This window comes from Zalophus californianus, chromosome 10, assembly GCF_009762305.2.
Source record: "Zalophus californianus isolate mZalCal1 chromosome 10, mZalCal1.pri.v2, whole genome shotgun sequence".
NCBI classification, from domain to species: domain Eukaryota; kingdom Metazoa; phylum Chordata; class Mammalia; order Carnivora; family Otariidae; genus Zalophus; species Zalophus californianus.
The window spans coordinates 3,581,056-3,602,509 of NC_045604.1; the positions used below are offsets into that span (position 1 = coordinate 3,581,056).

General features: G+C 41.2%; 2 protein-coding genes across 2 annotated transcripts; one reads left to right on the forward strand and one right to left on the reverse strand.

Annotated features, from left to right (window-relative positions):
- Positions 1-1,544: 1,544 nt before the first annotated feature.
- On the reverse strand, positions 1,545-2,531 carry LOC113932669 (olfactory receptor 10X1). Its single transcript, XM_027611955.2, has one exon. The coding sequence runs from the start codon at positions 2,529-2,531 to the stop codon at positions 1,545-1,547; it is 987 nt and encodes a 328-aa protein (XP_027467756.2).
- A 14,562-nt stretch (positions 2,532-17,093) lies between these two features.
- Positions 17,094-18,025, forward strand: LOC113932668 (olfactory receptor 10Z1). The gene is given in 4 exon segments (XM_027611954.2): positions 17,094-17,281; positions 17,283-17,410; positions 17,413-17,646; positions 17,649-18,025. Coding segments are annotated over 4 exon segments (927 nt in total).
- The last annotated feature ends 3,429 nt before the right edge of the window (positions 18,026-21,454 follow it).

Here is a 21,454-nt window from a genome sequence, read left to right on the forward strand (position 1 = left end):
CCCTAGATTGGATAATCCATTCTCAGGGGTGGAACAAAAGTCGAGGAAACACTTGTCATTGGGGAAGTGGCCACAATTGAAGAGGGTGCGTATTCTGCCTGCACATGTGCCACAAGAATGGTCCCAGGGAAGAAAATAGAGTCGTGACAAGAGGTAACCGTAATCGGTGTGTGTTCATAATATTTTCCGTCTGTTATCTCATTTATCTTTATAATATCCTTGTAAGTAATGGAGTTCAGACATTGCCCCTATACTTTTCATATGTTCGATGTACAAAGGTGTACAAACCCTAATACAAAGGTTATGTCCATCATGAGAAGGCACAGATTTGGTTAACAGCAGAACTGAGCAAAGGATTCCGAAAATTGCCGAGGCTCGTGTTTTTGAATATTCCATAAGATCACTTGCTACTCTTGTGTGAAATAACCTCCACAGTGCTTCTCATTCTAAGTCTTCTTGGTGATATCAAGATCTCATGTTTGTTCATCTGGTTTCCTTCATTACACATTATATGTCTGCCGAAATTATCCAAAATACCTGCCACTGTCAAACCCTTCAATAGCATGATGTGTGTGTGTGTGTGTGTGTGTGTGTGTGTGTGTGTGTTAACATTTGCTTTTGAATATCATCATCTTAAAGAAAATGGGGTTATTTCCAGCCCTCATCCATGGACTCTGCCAGTCGTAGGACACGCTCTGTCCCCTTGATGGATCAATGCTCCAAGATATCCTGTATATTCAGAAGGGAGCGTCAGACTGTCACTGGAAGGACACAGTCATGAACAGTGTTTTTAAAAAACCTTCAGTAATCAGGGGCTCCTGGGTGGCTCAGTCAGTTAAGCATCTGACTCTTGATTTTGGCTCAGGTCATGATCTCAGGGTCATGGGATCAAGTCCCGAGTCAAGCTCTGTTCTCAGCTCGGAGTCCACTTGAAATTCTTTCCCCCTCTCTCTCTGCCCCTCCCCCCATTCATGCTCCCTCTCTCTCTCTCTCTCTCTAATAAATAAATAAAATGTTTAAAAAAAAAAACAACCCTTCAGTCATCAGTATGGCATAGGACTTAACAAATAGAGATAATATCAATCCAGATATGCACGAATAGACAGTTGATGATTTCTACATAGTGTATCACCTACTAGAAATGGCTTATCTCCTGGGAGGCACAGCGCAATGTCTCACAACGTTGCCAAGAAAAACTCCTCAGCCATTATATTTTTAGATACTTTTAAACATCTCTCAGTGTTGTGGTCACAATGGTTATTTTTTCCTTCTACACTCTTCTTGCTTTTCCCCTTCCATCAGTGATGCGGGATGCCCAGAGGCTGACCAGCAGAAGCCAGGAGCAGCCAGTAGAAGTACGAGTAGTTGAACAACTTTCTTAACAAACTAAGTAAATGTTTGTGATGCTTCAGTTCCCAGACTCAGTCTCTCGATTCCTACATGACAATCTGGAAAAAGGCAAATGGCACAGGCTTCTCCTGATGTCACAGGATAAATGCCTACTGACATTGGGGGACAGTCAGTCATGCAACAATAATCCAAGATTATTTATTCAAGAAACTCCTCTTTCCAAGCACCTTTCTTAAAGCATTCTTCATGTCCTTATTCCTGAGGCTGAAAATAAGGGGACTGAGGAAAGGGGTAATGACCGTGTAAGGGACAGCCATGAGTGTGTCATCTCCTCCCGAGGCTTCTGGTTTCAGATAGACAATAGCTGCAAACCCAAAGTGGACAACGACCACTGAGAGATGTGAGACGCACGTAGAGAAAGCCTTCCGCTTGCCCTTGGCTGACGGGATCCTGAAGACAGTGGAAAGAATGAACACGTAAGTGATGACGATGAGCAGGAAGGTGCCCATCAAACCTGACACTGAGATCACCGTCACAATGGATTCTGTAAGGTCGCTGTCTGGACAGGAGAGCCTCACCACTGCCCGCATGTGGCAGAAAAAGTGTTTGACAAGGTTGGGGCTGCAGAAGGAGGCCCTGAATATCAGTGCAGTCTCTATCAGAGAGATAAAGAAGCCTCCAGCCCAAGCAGAGGCCACAAATTGTCCACACACCACATTGGTCATAAGCAGTGGGTACCTGAGAGGGTTGCAGATGGCCAGAAAGCGATCATATCCCATCAAGGTGAGGACGATGCAATTGGTGCCACCGAGTCCCAAGAAGAAACACATCTGCAAGCCACACCCCGTGACTGAGATGCTTCTGTTCTGAGTCAGCAGATCTGCCAGCATCTTGGGGATGATGGTCAGTGTGTAGCAGGTCTCAGAGAAAGAGAGGGCACCAAGGAAGAGGTACATAGGGGTGTGGAGAGATCTGTCCACCCAAGTTAGACCCATGATGGCCAGGTTACCTGTGAGGGTGAGAAGGTAGAAACAAAGGAAGACCACGAAGAGGAATATCTGCCCATGTGGGTACACGGAGAAGCCAGCAAGAATGAATTCTTTCAGGGTTGTCTGGTTGACCTTCATTGTTTGCATGTCTGAAATCTGAAAGAAACAACAAATAAATATTCCATTCTCCATTATTCTTTGGAAAATTATGCTGTGAATAAGACAGATGATCAGAATTATAATTACTGACTGATTTTTCATTTAATTTAGCAAAACACCATGTGTATATAGGCTACGTGTTTTCCTAATTTTTAACTCACTTGTTACACCTTTATTCAGTGACCAATTCCTGATCACTTATTGGGTGACAGAGATGCCTTCTGGCTTATTTTTTTTTTATTTTATTTTATTATGTTAATCACCATACATTACATCATTAGTTTTTGATGTGGTGCTCCATGATTCATTGTTTGCCTATAACACCGAGTGCTCCATGCAGTACGTGCCCTCCTTAATACCCATCACCGGGCTAATCCATCCCCCCAGCCCCCCTCGTTCTGGCTTATTTTTTAAAAGGACTTTCCTGGCTGGTAATATAATGAGGGGAAAAATATTCTAATTGATATCCATATAAAGGAAATACAGGTGCATTAGGTGAGCCAGATTTGATCAGACTCTGAATACTAAAAAAACTACCAAGTAGTTAATACACAGAGTCAGGGTCTGACAAAGCAACTTCCACATATAAATTGTCTGTAAATATCTAACGAGTGAAGGTTATAATTGGTTTGTTAGGAATTTGGGGACCCCTTTCGGACAATGCCTTATAATTGCAGGGAAGCCCAAAGTCATTATCTCTTCTTGGAGAAGACATTTAGGTCCTGAAATATTAAAAGAAATTGAAGAATATGCTCCCTTCCCTCTACTCTGAGGAGAGGGAAGAGAGGCTACTCCAGAAGCCCTCAGATTAAAAGTGATTAATTAGAGTCCGTGGATGGTATTAATAAAAAGACCCTTTATGCAAGCACATTGCAGGTAGCAGCTGAAAATTTGCCCATTTCTTCGATGCCAAGCCTAGCATCTGAAAAAAGATAAATGCTAGAGATTCTGTGAATTCTTCGATAATTCTGCGTCTGATTTAATCTCATCCCCCTCTAACTTCTACAACATGCTGCCTTTTCTTATATTTAACACATTCCCTCAGTGTTGTGCTATATTGAGCTATTGTTTTTCCTTTCCCACATGTCAACATATTTAATAACTAGCATTGATAGGGTCTGCGTTTTGCCAAATTCCTTGTAATGTTTATTGGTTTTATTCTTGACAAAAGAAAATGTGAAGCACATAGCACAACTGTGGAGTGTGCATGGCGGTTGTGATTATTTTACTTATTCTAGAAATAAGATAGTTGTGTCTATGAAGTGGCACATTTGTAGCTAGGATCCAACTGTTTTGAGTTTAACTGTATATTCCTTCCATTTATCAATGCTTTTTCCTTGAGGAAAGAGGCTATCAGTCACAGATTTCTGTATTTCTCGCAGTGCTAATATAAAATGTATTAAGAAGGTAATGATTCCCAATACATGTTGCTTGGATAGGTTAGTTATCAAAGAGAGTGCTGAATCTATAAACAGTTTCCCTTTTACTTTGTTGTTAGCATTGCAGAGCGTGCTGAGCATGACTTTCCACGCTTAATTAGATTTGGTTCAGGCTAAGGTTAAGCCTTCTGTCCGCAGAATTGGGCTGGTCACTGACAGTCAAAAGAGGCTGTAGGAAAATGGTCTAAATTATAATTATATAACTTTAACATGTATAGATAAATATAAATAAAATAAATATAGTCAAATAATGATAAACTTTTATTATTAAAGGCTGCAGAAATAATCCACAGCCCTTTGGAATCTCCTCAGAGAGCTCCTTGATTCTTTTGTCCTCTTAGACCTGACGAGACTTTTCTTCATCCTTGGCCACACGAGAACCATGTGTCTAGTCTTTCCCACCACCCTTTCTCCTTTCTTGTTTCCCATTTTCTCTCGCTGTATCCACACCTGCTATTTGTGGGTAATTACCTCCCCCAAAGAAGACTAGAGTTTCTTGTTTTTGTTTTTGTTTTTGTTTTTTGTCTTCCTGCCTAAGGCAATTACCTTAGGAGGGGCTTATCTAAATGATCCTCGGGCTTCCTTACGAGGCATTTTACGCAAACCTCCTTAGATTCCAAATTTAGTGTGTCCACACCCAAACTTTCAGCCTGTTGTTCTATTTTCCCCTGCAAACAACTTCCTGAAGCTCTCAGGACAGGACGACTTTCTCCTCTCCCAGAAATACTAGGTCCCATACACCCTTCTGCTTATCGATAAGCCATTGTGAACAATTCCTGCCTCAGGAGAGCACTAAAGTTTCCTAGTTCTCATGACTCTTAACTCTGAAGAAGAGCAATTGGATTGGGGAACTAAAAGATGAATAATTAAGTACCCCAAAGTGGGGTGAGGGGGAGAATAGATGGGCAAAACAAGTTGTTTTTAGTACCTGGTGTCCTCGGTGCAGAACTCAAGCTCTTTCTTTCTCTTTCTTTTTTTTTTTTTTTTTTTAAAGATTTATTTATTTATTTGAGAGAGAGAATGGGGTGGGAGGGAGTGGTGCAGGGAGAGGCAGAGGGAGAGAGAGCTTAAGCAGTCTCCATGCTGAACATGGAACCTGATACAGGGCTCAATCTCACAACCCTGGGGTCATGACCCTGAGATCATGACCTGAGCCAAAACCAAGAGTCAGACACTTAACCGACTGTGCCACCCGGGTGCCCCTCAAACTCTTTCTAACATACCAATTGCAGAACAGCCTGATTTCACACGATATACCATATCCCCTCCTAAACAGCCCAGAGGGCTTGTGTTCAAATCCATCATTAAATTCAGAAGCATTTTGAAAATGCAAAGAATCAGCAATACATATTCTAAGATAGGTCGTTCCTTACCTAATTCTTACCTGATGGTGCGCTCAATGCCTACTTGGTGACGGTCAGTAGTAGAGGGTGAATTTCAGGACCTCCCGTACTCTGACATATTCTGAATGTCTGTATGTGTAGTGGGGTGAGGGTATCATACCCCAACCTACCCTCACCTCTCTCTGAAGTTAGCCCTAAATCAACTTGTATCAAATTTAGTTTGGAATATGGATCCACTGACAAAAGAAATACACACCCTTTCCAAAGTCACAAAGAAATGGTAATTGGAAGAAAATGCAGGGACAATTAATTGTGAGGAAATCAGAGTCAAATCATCTATAAGAGTTTCCTACTTTGTGTATTTTATCAGGGCCCCAAGCCAATTCAGTGTTAGGCTTATATTCTTCCACGATGGTCTTCACATTGTTGGAAGCATGCTTTGTTCTTCACTCAGAAGAGACAGAGATCCACTTACTAGAAAAGTCATCGGTCTAACAGTTTGCATTTTTAACTTTATCACTGCTAGTTTAGTGACCTTGGGAAGTCTGTGAACCTTCTGGGTCTAAGTTTCCCTAGCTGGAGAGTGAGGAAAGGGCCCTGATTTTGTGCAAGCTTCAGCTTCCTGTGGCCTAGAGCTTCCGACTCGAGTTGTGAGGCTGGGCCACATGAGCTATGCTCTGTTTATACCACTCACTAAATCACAGTGGTTAAGAACCTTTTCTTCTACCAGTTTAGAGATATGGTCTGATCATCATGAGGGCCTGAGTTTCCTCCGCTCTGGAGGTTTGGCTCTGGTTAGGAGACCCTCGGGGATTCCTCTCTCCTTTCATCAGAGGGAGCAAGAGAACTTGCTCACTCAACTTTTTAATTTTCTCTAATTAGTCACAGGGCTTTGTGTAACTTGTGACTAGTAAAACTCTGCTGGGAATCTCTGGGGATTTAAAACTTGCAGAGTTCATATTCTGTCCACGCTAACTCGCAAGTTTTGTTTTGGCAGAGAGGGGAGGGAGGCGCATCCCTGATGCCTCCCCTCCCCGACACTTTCACCCTCTCATCACCGGCTCCTCTCCTGGGTATTCGGGAAGGGCTCAACAATGTTTGAAGACTACTCTGAGAAGGAATGGGCTCTTCTTAACAAGGAATTTGTACCTTGATGGAGGAAAGAAGATAGAGCCAATGAAAAGTGAACAGCACTGTTGTGTGCCAAGGGCTGAAACTGCTCAGACAAGACAGGACAAATTGGAGCAGAGTGGTCAGAGGAGGAGCCATGGAGGAGTGTTGGGAAAGACCGCAAAATAAGAAGGCTGGGATTCCAGTTGCTGGAAGAATATAATGTGTTGTTGTAGTCCAGCACTTGCAACTAACTATGTAATGACACAAAATTGATTAAATAAATATATTTCAGAAGAATCATATGCATGTATATGTACAGATGTATAAATATAATGGCAATGAGATTTTTTTTAAGTTTATTTATTTATTTCAGAGATTGAACACAAATGGGGGGGAGGAGCAGAGAAAGAGGGAGAAGCAGACTCCCTGCTGAGCAGGGAGCCCAACACGAGGCTCTATCCCAGGACCCTGAGATCTTGACCTGAGCCGAAGGCAGATGCTTAACCCACTGAGCCACCCAGGCGCCCTGGCAATGAGATCTTAAAAACATTTGAAGAATATACACAAATGGGAAATAAGCACTTGAAAAGTTGCTCACCGTGATCAGTCATTAGGAAATACAAAATAGAAACACAATTTGATTCCACTGCACAACTATTTGAATGTCTTTAAAAAAAGAAGTTTGGCTACACCAGTGTGGGTGAAGATTGGAAGAAGTGTAACTCATACACTATTTTTGCGAATATAAAAGCTATAAAATAGTTCACAATTTTGGAAAGTAGTTTACCAATTTCTTAGAAACTTTGATCTATTCAAGTTCCAGGCAAAATGGTCTATATTCACATTTCTCAGCACTCCCCTCTAAATACAACTAAAAAACCTGGAAATAACTCAACAATCCTAAATGTGACTTGTAAAGATGAAACAGAGACAATGGGCTGGCCCAGGACCTCAACACTTGAAGAACACTACCACAGCAGGCTTGCAAGGATTTCTTTTTATGCGCAGTGTGTTCTGGATCGGGGTGTGGAGAGCCCTGCAACCTGCAATCTGAATATGTCCACAGGCAAAGGCAGAAACAAAATGAAAATAAATAAATAGATAAAAAGATAGATAGATAAATAATAAATAAATAAATAAATGCAAGCTAAGGCTGTTCTCTCAGGCAAAGAACCAAGAAAGGGGAAGCCCAGCAGGGACTTAGTAGGGAGACCTAAAACTAATGGCAGTGGGGACCCTAACCTGCCTGCACCTGCAGTGTCAGACCCCTCCCCCTTACACCATCCTCCTACATCAGCATCACCAGCTGAGCCTAGGGGGTAACCTACCCTCCACATGACACCAATAAAAATCATATCCTGAGCCACAAGACAAGCCACAAGAATTTTTTTTTAAGTTTTTATTTTAATTCCAGTTAGCTAACATACAGTGTTATATTAGGTTCAGGTGTGCAATATAGTGATTCTACACTTCCATACATCACCCGATGCTCATCACAAGTGCGCTCCATCCCCATCACCTCTTCAACTGCAAGAAATTTCAAGGGATGGAAATCATACAGAGGACAGACATATGGTTCTCTAACCATAATGGAATCGAGTTAGAAATCAAGAACAGAAAGATGATAGGAAAATCTATAAACACATGGAAATTAAACAATATTAAGCAATCCATGGTCATTGGGGAAATCTGAAAGGAAATAAAAATAATTTATATAACTGAATCAAAATGAGATTACAACACATCAAAATGTGTGGCATGCAGCTAAAGCATCTATTAGAGAGGAGGAGAGGTCTCTAATAATGATGTAAATTCCTATCTCAAGAACCTAGAAAAAAAGAAAATTGATCCCCAAGTTGATTTAGAGGCTTAATGCAATCCTCTCAAAATCCCAGAAAGACTTTTTTGTTTGTTTGTTTTTGTAGAGAATGACAAACACATTCTAGTTTATATGGAAAGTAACCAGTTCTGCAATACCTATAACACTCCTGAAAAAGAAGAATCAAGTGAAAATCATTCCATCCAGTATTAACACCTACCATACAGCTGCATTAATCAAGACAGTGTGATACTGGCAGAAGCTATTAAAGAGCCTGACTCTGCTTTGTGGTTTTCTGACAGCTTTTAAACCTTTCAACTCCTACTTCTTCCCCTTCTGCCACACAGCTGGGCAAGCTGATAAAAAAGCCTGGTGTTCTCTCCTGGGGTGCCTGTAGGAAGTTCAAACCATACAAGTTCTGTGTGGGAAACCTCACCCTGCATTCACTCCTTAGCCATCATGGAAGTGACAAGCCCGTCTCCTTCTGCCCTTACAGTCCACTGGGGCAGTGCCCTTTAGATTCACCCTCTGTTTCTTTATGTGGGGAGATAAACAAATATATATGCACACACATATATAAAATCTCCCTATATATAAAATTCCATATTGCATATATTGATGTTTTAATGCCACTCCTATAGCTCATTTTTTAAAAAATGTATTCAACGGAATTTAGATGCAACAGTAATTTGCTATCTTAGATCTTCCATTTTAAAATATATCTTTTATTTTTCTCTATGAACTTCTCTGATATATATGTACATAAATATTTATTTATTTGTTTATAAGTTTTTGCTTGATCACCTTATACTTCTCTGCAAAAAAATGTTTATAGGTTGATTTTTTAAATGTTTTTAACATATTTTATATACAAGAGAAAATCTGATTAAATGTGAAAATTAAAATTTTAATGTAAAATTATCCCTGAATGAAAGTAGTGCTTTAAAAATTACCTTATATATCAATGAATAATATTTCTTTTTGCTAAAATAAGACAGCTCGGGATTAATTTTATTCCAAAAAACAGTTTTTCTAAGAAAAGCAGAGCTACTCAATTTTTTAAAATTTCTTTTAAGTTGTAGTTCATTAGTAGCCGAATGGTCTATCATCAAAAGTTATTTTTAATACTATATTGGAGGATAATTTTATCAGTCTTTTTTTCCTACTTTCTCAAAAACAATGATATGGACTCTATTTGACTTGAAAAAATATTCATTGTCTATCATTAACATGCAATTTTTCAGTTTCTGAAAGCTTATCATAATAGGGTTTTCCAGTTGTTATAAAACGATTGTCAGCTATGATTGTTTATCTATTACTTTCAACCACATTGCCTAATAGAAAAGGTCATATATTCAGAAGTTTAGGGAAAATGAAAACACTATGGATTTCAATCACCTTGGTCAGTAGATTTTCATTAAAATCCTCTCAGCCTCCTACATGTTTTAGCTGTCTATCTATTTATCCCTCTATTTACCTAACTTTGAAAAGGTTGGGGTTACAGATTTAATGCATTTGACTTACTTATTTTATTTAAATTCAATTAGTGAACGTATCGTGCATCATTAGTTTCAGAGGTAGAGTTCAGTGATTCATCACTTGCATATAACGCCCAGTATCATTACATCACATGCCCTCCTTAATGCTCGTCACCCAGTTACTCCATCCCCCGACCCCACCCCCTCTAGCAAACCTCAGTTTGTTTCCTGTGGTTAAGAGTCTCTTATGGTTTGTCTCCCTCTCTGATTTTGTCTTATTTTATTCATTCATTCAATTTAGGAAACTGCGATAAAACCTAGCTGACAACAATAGGACTTCTACTTCCAGACGCCAGAGTAGAAAGACCTTCCCCATTCCTCCCACCTCATACAACTGAAAACTCTGGGCATTATCCATAAAACACACAGAAGAATAGCTGAACGCTGGAAAGGACAAGAACAGCTAGGGACTTTGGGGCCCAAAGAACGGTATGGTGACAATGTTCCTGGGTTTTCTTGTTGCCTTGTATTTCCCAGTCTTAGAGCTGCTGAAATCACCTGGAAACACAAATCAGACCCCCTCCCCCCCAAAAAAAACAAAGAAACAAACAACAAACACCCCTACTGCTGATTTTATTGACCTTTTGTATTGTTTTTCTAGTCTTTGTTTCTGCTCCCATCTTCGTTATTTCCTTCTCCCTGCTATCTTTGGGTTTAATGTGTTCTTTTTCTAGTTCTGTCAGGTGTGAAGTTAGTTGTTTATTTGAGATCATTCTTTCTCCTGAATGTAGGTTATTTATCAATATCAACTTTCCTCTTAGAAGTGCTTTTGATGCATCTCCTAAGTTTTGTCATGTCGTCTGTGGCAAGATATATATTTTTTTTATTTCTCTTTTGAGTTCTTTTCTGACCCATTGGTCATTCAGGAGTGTGTTGTTTTTTTTTTTTTTTTAAAGATTTTATTTATTTATTTGAGAAAGAGAATGAGAGAGAGAGAGAGAGAGAGCACAAGAGGGGGGAGCGGGAGAGGGAGAAGCACACTCCCCGTTGACCAGGGAGCCCTATGCGGGACTTGATCCCGGGACTCCAGGATCATGACCCGAGCGAAGGCAGTTGCTTAACCAACTGAGCTACCCAGGCGCCCAGCAGTGTGTTTTTTAATTTGTATTTTCATAACTAATCAAGTCTGAGTTCAAGACCTGAAACATTTCCATCATTTCAGGAAGTTCTTTTGTGCTTTTATCCAATCAGAGCTGCAGGGCCCTGAGTGAGGTGATTCCCACAACCATTATAAAACTTTCTTGTTCTTTAAATTCATAAATGGAAACAAATTGTATGAACTCTGTTGCTTGTGGCTTCTTTTACTGGATGGAATGCTTTTGAGATTTCCCATGGTGTTACATGTTTATTCCTTTATATTTCCGGGTATTGTTTCATTGCATGAATATTCCACAACTTGTTTATGTAGTCACATGTTCGTGGTCATTTGGGCTGTTTCTAAGTTTTTCAAATTACGAATTAAGCAGATAAAACACTTATACAAGTCTTTGCGTGGCCATATGCTTACTCGCTCTCTGTTTAGCTTAGTACAAATTAGCTTTTCTTATAAAGTTATTCTGCCATTTTGCTCTGCCATCTGCTCTTTGATAAGCAGAAGCTTAATTTTTGTGGTTTGATTGATCAATTTTTTATGCCTATGCATTTTTGTCTCCTGCCTAAAAAAATTCTTTGCCTACCCCAAGGTAATGAAGATACTCTTCTGTGTATTCTTTAGGTTGCTCTCTCCTTTTAGACATTTAGGTCTACACCATACACATAAATTATCCACCTCATGGATAATTTATGTGTATGGAATGAAGTGAGGATTGTTTTTATTTTTGTTTTGTTTTTCTTATACTGAAATGCAGTCATTCCAGCACCATCGGTTGGAAAGACTTTCTTCATTGATTTGTACAGGCCATCTTTATGGAAATTGATGGTACTGGATATACATGTGACTGTTTCTGGACTTTATATTTTTTGTTGATCTGTATACCTACCTTTTTGCCTTTAGCACTGTTTTCATTATTGTTACTTTATAGTAATTTTGAACTCAGGTGTTTAATTCACTCGAATCTCTCATATGATTGTTTAGATCTTTTCATTTCCAGATAAGGTTTAGAATTAGTTTGCCAATTTCTACACAAATCCTGTTTGAGTTTATTTACTGAGGTACATTGAATCTATACATAAATTTGGGAAATCAAAATTACAGTGTTGAACCTTTTTATCCATGAAATTTTATGTGTCTTCATTTATTTAGATTTACTTTACTCTTATCTCGTTAATGTTTAGAATTTTAAAGTATAGAGTACTTCCTCATCTTGTCTTAAATTTAATTCTGTGTTGATTTTAAGCATCTATGTTTTGATGCTATTAAAATTGACATCTAAAAATGTAATTTCTTATTTTTAAAATAAAGAAAAACAATTGATTTGAGAACTTGCTAAATATACTTATTAGGTTTGTAATCCTTCTGTAGATTTAGTAAGATTTTCTAGGTACTCAGTCATGTCATTTGCCAATGAAGGGTTTTATCATCTCTTTCAAATCATTGCCTTTTATATCTTTTTCTTACATTATTACACTGGTTTGGACCTCCAGTATGATGTTGTATAGAATGGCCAAAGTGTTCATCCTAGGGAAAAGAGCAATATCTCATAAAAAGTTAGGATATTGGCTTTAGTTTTAAATAGAAACAGAGTTTTTTTTTAAAAAAAAAACAACAAACCATCAGTGGATATTGATTTTTACAAATAATTTTTGTACAAATATTGAGATGAGTAGATTACCTTTTTTCATTTATTTGACTAATTTGGTGAATTATGTTAACATTTTCAAATAGTAAATCAGTCCTGCATTCTTGGAATAAATTCCTTTTGTCATGAATAATTATTCTTTTTACATATTGCTGGAATATAGATTTTTCATGAAATAGGCTCAACAGCATTTTGGAGATGATAAAAGAAAGGACTGATGAATTGGAAAATAAATCAATAGAAATAAGTTGATCTGAAGAAGAAAAAAATAAAATTAAAATGAATCAATTCTGTGAGATTTTCAAGACAATATCAAGCAGTCCAATGTTTGGAATACAGAAGGAAATGAAAAGATAAAGAGGAAGAAAATATTTTAAGAAATAATAGCTGGAAATTTCCCAAATGTGGTGGAAGACAATAACGTACGAAGTCAAGATGTTCAACAAATCACAAGTAAGAAACACACAAAAGCACGTGTAAAAACATCATTCTCAAATTGGTGAAAGCCAAAGGTAAAGAGAACACATTGAAACAACAGAGGAATTTGACATGTTTGTTACCTGGAGTAAAAAGATGACGTCATTGATGGCAGTATTGGTATCAGAAACTAGGGAAGACAGAGACCCTGCAAATGGCATACGGAAAGATGAAACAAAGTACCCTATTGACTAGGAATTTTTTATCCAGCAAAACTATGTTTCACAAATAAAGGCAAAATGAAGAAATTTTCAGATAAAGAAACATGAAGATAGTTGCTAGCAAGTATGCACTTTAAGAAACACTAAGGGAAAGCTGAGGGAAAATGAAACCCATGGTAACTTGGATACACAGGAGAGAATGAAGAACATGGTGAATGTGAGGTTAAATAGAGAAGATTATGCACACATATACACGTATTCTCTAAATTTCTCTAAAAAAAGGCAAAAGCCCGTTTAAAAATTGTAACAATGTTGTTAGTGGATTTAGGTAAATGCAACTATGTCATTGCAACTTTTCTATATCTTACTGTAAATAATTCAATATTTAATTTAAGTAGAGTGGGTTAAGTTAAAAATGCATCCTATCATCTCTAGATCAACAGATAAAACAGTAGCACAAGAAAAATTGCTAGAAAGCCAACAGTTGTACTAATATGACTCTATATTTCCACATCTCTGCTCATCTTCTGACTGATGTAGTTTACCATAAAAGGCATGGTAGTTAAGAGAAGCGTTCTGGAGTCCACTTCTTACTCTGTTGCCACCTGGCTGTGTTATCTTCAGTAAGGTATTTAATTTTTCTGGGCTTTAGTCTTCTCATCTGAAAAGAACGTATAATCATAAAAATCTTTAAATATTGTAAGTGTTCAATTCATCTAATGAGGTCAGCAAAATGTCTGGCATTGAATACACATTAACAATCATCATTACCGTTTCTACTGAATCGGCGGATGGGTGGTGAAAATGTGTATTGGAGGTGCAGATTCACACTGCTAGCGTACTAGGGGAAAACGCACGTTGAGTGAAGAGTTAGAAAGCATGATTAACCCTGGACTTTCCGGACCTTTTCAAGTTTCAGGACAATCTGAGTGATGGACTGAAAAGATGCAGGTACAGTTATTACAATATTGTGGAAAGAAGATAAAAGGTAAAGCTGCTTTTAAAAAGATATGCCTGGGCTACTGGGTATTTACCCCAAAGATACAAATGTAGGGATCCGAAGGGGTACGTGCACCCCAAGGTTTGTAGCAGCAATGTCCACAATAGCCCAACCGTGGAAAGAGCCAAGATGTCCATCGACAGATGAATGGATAAAGAAGAGGTGGTATATATACACAATGGAATATTATGCAGCCATCAAAAGGAATGAGATCTTGCCATTTGCAACGACGTGGATGGAACTGGAGGGTGTTATGCTGAGTGAAATAAGTCAATCAGAGAAAGACATGTATCATACGACCTCACTGATATGAGGAATTCTTAATCTCAGGAAACAAACTGAGGGTTGCTGGAGTGGTGGGGGGTGGGAGGGATGGGGTGGCTGGGTGATAGACATTGGGGAGGGTATGTGCTATGGTGAGCTCTGTGAGTTGTACAAGACTGATGAATCACGGATCTGTACTTCTGAAACAAATAATGCAATATATGTTAAAAAAAAAAAAAGAAGAAGATAGCAGAAGGGGAAGAATGAAGGGGAATAAGTCGGAGGGGGAGACGAACCATGAGAGACGATGGACTCTGAAAAACAAACTGAGGGTTCTAGAGGGGAGGGGGTGGGGGGATGGGTTAGCCTGGTGATGGGTATTAAAGAGGGCACGTTCTGCGTGGAGCACTGGGTGTTATGCACAAACAATGAATCATGGAACACTACATCAAAAACTAATGATGTAATGTATGGTGATTAACATAACATAATAATAAAAAAAAAAAAGATGTGCCTGGGGTGCCTGGGTGGCTCAGTCAGTTAAGTGTCCGACTCTTGATTACCACTCAGGTCATGATCTCAGGGTGGTGAGATGGAGCTTGAGCTCTGCACTCAGCAGGGAGTCTGTTTGAGACTCTCCCTCCCCCTCCCCCCCCTCCCCGCTATACTTGCTCTCTTGCTCTCTCGCTTTCTCTCTCCAAAATAAATAAATAAATCTTTAAAAAAGTAAAATAAAAGGATGTGTCTGAAAGAAGTGGAGTGGACAGATGAGGAGGTCGGAAGAAGGTAAGGCTGGGCAATGAGGGTGCTCTCAGTATGTGAACGTGACTGTGTGTGCCTTTGAAACTGGGTGCACTCTGGAAACGGTCATCTCCAGCTCTTGAGACAACAGCAGGGGAAGGTGAATTCCTGTGCTCTTATTATACATCTTACAGGGAGACTTTAAAAAGCATGAATCTGAGTTCTGTGGCCTTGGATGGGTCACTTAAACTCTTATCAGGCTCGATTTCCTCTTCTATAAAATGCAATTGTCAGCCCTTTTTACCAGGTCATTTTAAGTTTTTTTTTTAAGTTTTTTTTAAATTTTATTTTATTAGGTTATGTTAATCACCATCCATTACATCATTAGTTTTTGATATAGTGTTCCATGATTCATTGTTTGCGCATAACACCCAGTGCTCCATGCAGAACGTGCCCTCTTTAATACCCATCACCAGGCTAACCAGCTCATTTTAAGTTTTAAAAGAGATTTAACATGTGAAAATAATAAATATATTTATTTAGCACATAATCAAATTATTGTTTAAATCATGATCCTAGCATCTCTTCGTTCACATTTCCTCTTCTGCTTTCCCCAAAAGAATATTTACAGCTAATGATAGGTACAGTTGGAGGTGCCTCTTGAAACAGCGCCCACGGGGACTGGGACCCCTCAGAGAGAGAAGCTGTTTTGATAGAAGCAGAGATGACTCACCCCCTGGGGCCACAGGTGTAGAAGCTGTCCTCGTATCACTTGGGAACATCACCTTTTCGCTCAGAGACATGTCAGATGGATCTCAGGTCTCTTCTCCTGCAGGCAGGGTGGTGGGAGGCATCTGGAGCATGGTTGCTGAGAAGCAGAACTCTCCTCCCCGTGAGCCTTTTTGGGTGAGTGGAGAGCCCTCCCTTGCCCAGTCTCCCAGCCGCAGCACGGCCTGACAGCGTATCTGTGCACTGAGGGGTCCACCACTTCCCTGAGTCTAATGCTTCTGTCCGTGCTCGGCATGGACTCACATGGAAGAGACTTTGGGGAGGGCAGCACAGACAAGGGATTGTTACAGAGCTCCCTGTTCATGGGAGTGCGTGTCCCAAAGTGTCCGAGAAGAGTCGTCATTGTTTGGGGGAAAGAATGTTAGGTTAGGACTCAGGCACTTTTTCTCTAGTCTTGGCTGTCACCTGACCGATAAAATAATATCCAACAAGCCACCCCACGTCATGTTCTAACAGGCAATGAGTATGTGTCCACGTGTGGGCGTATGCATGATGTTGGTATGAATAGATGTGTGGTGCACAATCTACTTATTTATGTGCTGTCTCAAAAGGTATGCATTTTGGGCGCCTGGGTGGCTCAGTTGGTTAAGCGACTGCCTCCGGCTCAGGTCATGATCCAGGAGTCCCTGGATCGAGTCCCGCATCGGGCTCCCTGCTCAGCGGAGAGTCTGCTTCTCCCTCTGACCCTCCCCCCTCTCATGTGCTCTCTCTCTCTCATTCTCTCTGTCTCAAATAAAAAAAAAAATCTTTAAAAAAAAGATATGCATTTATAACACATCTGATGTATTTGTAGATATGGTCGTCAGTGGCAAATGTGCAGTACACAGAGTTTTGGATGTGTGAAATGTGCATGATTCTGTATGAGCACTTTATATGTGGTATGCATGTCTATCGGCATAGTCGTGTGTGTTTGTGGGCACATGTGTGCACACTGCGTGTCTTTGTACATGTACCTACATGCATGTGAGAATGGATCCACACATCTGTGTGTCTAATGCTATGAATACCTTTCAGAGGTGGCTGTCTACATTAGAGCTTTCTTTTGGAGTTACAACAGGCACAAAGAAATGAGAATCCACCCCATCCTGCCTTCTAAAGAAGCTAGGCATCTACTGGCAAGGTGGAAGGGACCAACACATCTATCAGGGTGCCGCTCAGGATGGGCCAGGCACCATGGCCAACGCAACCACCTGGAAGGGTTTTGTGTTCCTGGGCTCCTCCAGCATTGGGGAACTGCAGCTCCTGCTGTTTGCACTCTTCCTCTCTCTGTGTCTTGTCACCCTGACCAGCAATGTCTTCATTACTGTGGTCATCAGCCTGGACAGCCACCTGCACACTGCCACGTACCTCTTCCTTTCCTTTGTCTTTCTCTGAGATCTGTTACACGTTGGGCATCATCCCTTGGATGCTCTCCAGCCTGATCATGGGGGGCCAGGCCATCTCCTACGAGGGCTGTGCTGCCCAGATGTTCTTCTCTGCTTTGTGGGCCTGCATAACTTCTTCCTTCTGGCCAGCATGGGCTCTGACAGATATGTGGCCCTCTGTGCCCTGCTGCACTATGCCAGCCACATGAATCTTACCTCCTGTGCCCAGCTGGTTGGCACCTCCTTCCTGAGTGGGTCCCGCTTTGGGCTGGGAATGACCCTGGTCATTTTCCACCTCCCGTTCTGTGGCTCCCATGAGATCCAGCACTTCTTCTGTGACACACCTCCAGTGCTGAGCCTGGCATCGGGGACATGGGCCCGAGTGAGCTGGGCATCCTCATGCTTAGCCTGCTGGTCCTCCTGGAGCTTTTCTCCTTCGTCACCATCTCCTACGCCTACATTCTGACAGCAATCCAGCAGATCCCCTCAGTGGAGGGGCGGAAGAAGGCCTTCTCCACCTGCGCCTCGCACCTCGCAGTGGTCGTTTTCCACCGCGGCTGTGCATCCTTCATGTACTTGAGGCCCAAAGCCAGTTACTCTCTTGAGCGGGATCGGCTTATTGCTGTCACCTATACTGTGGTGACCCCTCCCCTCAGCCCCATTGTTTACAGTCTAAGGAATCGGGCCGTGCAGACAGCCCTGAGAAGTGCCTTCCGAGGGAGACTGCTTTGTAGAAGATGAAGGCTCCCCCAGTGGGACAGTCTCTTCTGCGTAGGCTGGACTGAGACCAGGAACCCAGGCCAATGGGCCAGATACTCGGGGTTTCAGATCAAAGCTGTCCCTCCCCCAACCCCCCGGGAGAGCCCCATCCTGCTGCCTGCACTTCCCTGGGGCTGCTGGGAAATACGGAGAAGGGTTTCCCACTCTGCTCACTGTGCTTAACTCACGCTGGGCTCAGAATCTGAATTTCCATTTTCAGCCTCACTTCATGCCTTCATGCCACCACTACAGAAGCCCAATTGATTAAGAATTTTCCAGCTCCGCTGAACGAGATGAGAGCAGTTTGGCCTGCTCAAGTTCAAAGCAGGCCTGGCTGGAGCCCTATCAAGGATACAGTAGAGATTTTTAAATTACTGCATAATTAGACTCTCCTACCTATAATGCTCTTCCAAGATCTGAAACTCAGTGGGAATCCATTTGATGGATTAGTGTGAATGCTCTGTTCAAGGAAAAGGTAGGTTGTTTTCTCTCCTCCATGGCATGTCTTTCATCTTTATTTTTTTTAATATCGTTGTCCTCTCTATCTCTGACTCATTGTCACTTTGTGCTCTTCTTTGTCGTTGGCTCTCCCAGTTGGTAGATTGTATCTCAGAGAAGACATAGGTTTCCTATTTTCTTTGATACTCGTCATTGCTCTATGATGGCCTCATAATCTTGGGAGTTGAGAGCCTCCTCGTTTGTTTCACTCCCTAGCATGGACACTGTTCTGTGGGATCTGCTGTGGACACGCTCTCCTATGTAGTACACTTTCCACCTGCAGTATGTCGTGCACGGCACAGGCATTCTTAGGGACAAGTAAAAGTGTAATGAATCCACGCAGCTGTCCACGCAGGAGTTTGAACAGAGGCCCTGTAACTTACTGTGTGATGCTAGGTCTCAACCCCCATGTTCTCATCTGTAAAATGGCTGTAACTTTGCAGTTTTGCGTTGCTTACTAAACAGAACCATGTGTGCAAAGAATTTAGCACAATATCTGGATCATAATGATCTTCTAATACATGTCAGCTGATTTTATTGTTAACGTGCTAAGCAGAGTGATACTGGCTTTTGGTTTAGGGAGAGGTTAATCTCAGTGGAGAATCAGAGGCTTCATGTCTAAGGTAGTACTTGAATTTGTTAAATGATGGGTAAGTCTTGAATGCAGTTAAGTGGGAAGAAAGTATATTCTGACAGAGAGAACAGAATAACTAAAGCTTCAGTGGCGAGGCAATCTAGGCCTGTTTCCAAGTGCAGTGAGTTGTCCAGAGGGACTGAAAATGTGTCCCAAATGATGCTAAGTCAGTTTGGGTGAAGACTTCTTGCAGACAGCAGTTTCAATACCTTGCTTCAGACTTGATCCCTTCAGTAGGGAGAGTAAACCTCTGAGCAGAGAGCAGAGTAGCATCTGGGAACCGATTCTGGAAGATTAATCCAGCAGCAGAGAGGATGACAGAGCTCAGCAGAGAGAAAACAGAGGCAAGGGATCAGTAAGGGATGCATTGCCATCATCCTAAACAAAGACACAGAGACCAGAACATGGATAGTGGGGCTGGAAGCCGAAGAAAATTATAAACAGAAGAGGTTCTGAAAAGGCAGGATTCACATAATTCAGCAATGAGTGAGCAGTGGGGCACAATTTGAAAGAGAGAACTTATATTGGGGGGATAATTTTTTCAAATAGGAATCCATATTTTTCCATGCTTTCAGGGAAGAAACACAGCCTCTAGTTACAACTTTGTGGAAACTAAATTTGGGAGGAAAGAAGCCAGAACCCAGAGAAGAGAACAGGTTGGGGAGAGATATGACAGTTAGTCAGATGGCAGAAATGGCCTGGGTCTCAGAGAAATGCTATGTACTCTCGGATCCTCGTCACTATACAGATTGGGACGAATCTCCCCTTTGCACTGAGGCTATCTGAGCAAATTCATTTCTAAAATCGATTCAGGCCATGTAGCATAACATTCCCTAAATTCACACTGAGCAGCAGTGGGTAAAGATGTTCCAAGAATTGCTAAGTAATACTCAGAGGTGCTTCTAACTTCCAAATGTAGTAGTCTTAAGTTTGAAAGGGCATAAAAATCACATGGGGGTGATTTCCAGAGCAAGTGTTCCTGGGAGCCATCCCTACAGACCTAGCCACAATTGATCTGGGGTGAGGACAGGAAGAAATAGTTCACAATATCTCACTAGGTGATTCAAATTCCCTCCCTTGGTTAAAAAAGTGACCATGTGCTTACAAGGAACAACCTGTCCTTCCTAGGCGCACATTCATGCATGTGGGTGCGTGTGTGTGTGTATGCGCACACGTGCACACACACACACACACACAGCAGAGGCTCCTCTGATGTGAGCAGGACCACATGTGCCCAACTCATGGCCCTTGGACAGCCCATGAAGATGGGAGGCTCTGGTGTCCAATTTCCTGAGGTTAAAGTCTTGCCACATTTTAGACGTGTGACCTAGAGTGAGTTTCTTCACCTTTCTGCGGCTCCATTTCTCAGATGCAGAATGGAACAAGAGTGGTATCTGTTTTACAGGGCTTTTTAGGTGAAGATTAATATAGTCTTCAGAACAGAGAGCGCCCCACACAGAGCACTCAATATAGCCATCGGGTGTTGTTTGGAGTTTCTAGACAGCGACACTTGGGGTTGCCCTATTTGTGGCCCCGTTGATGTGGGTGGAAGCTGGGGCCAGTAGTGTTCAGCATCTTGCATTTCATGATTTCCCTGCACAGGCAGGGTAAAGGACTGGTGTCTGGCACAGCATCTGACTGGAGAAAGCAGGAAGGTGGGTCTAGGTCCTGGGCCTTGAGTGGATTCCATAACGGGAAACTGGCCCGATACAGGAAACAGAAATCTGACGGCTTCCTGGCAAATGTCTGGGGTCAGAGAGGTCCATTAAGAGTAAAGGGGAGTGTTCTTTTAGGAGTGGAAGAGTTTTGGAGACACAATCGAGCAGTAGGGATCATGAGAAAACTCAGGGATGTAGCCATAGGGCTGGGGCTCAGAAACAGGTTCCAATCTATAGATTGTAAAGAAAAAGAATTAGTAAGAATAAGTCAGGGGTTCCAGTTTAAAGTAAGTGAACAGAAGGTCAAGAAAAGATTAGTATCAGTTAGGAAGAACTTAGCTACAGATCACGAGGGACACTTGATAAGAGTTCTAATTGTTAAAAGTTGAATATTTATAGACCCAACAAAATCATGTATGCTGTTTCTGCATTTCCATTCTTGTTTGTGTGCCTAGGTGGTCAGGATGTGACTTCAGAGGGGGCTAGCTGTATTTGATACCAACAGGGTCATCTTCGTATGGAATTTAGTTGATTCTTCAGATAAATATTATCTTCTCTTGTCTCTGAGTTATTCAGTCTCTTTCATAAGATGCTAACGGTTCTTTGCCTGAAAGAGCATTT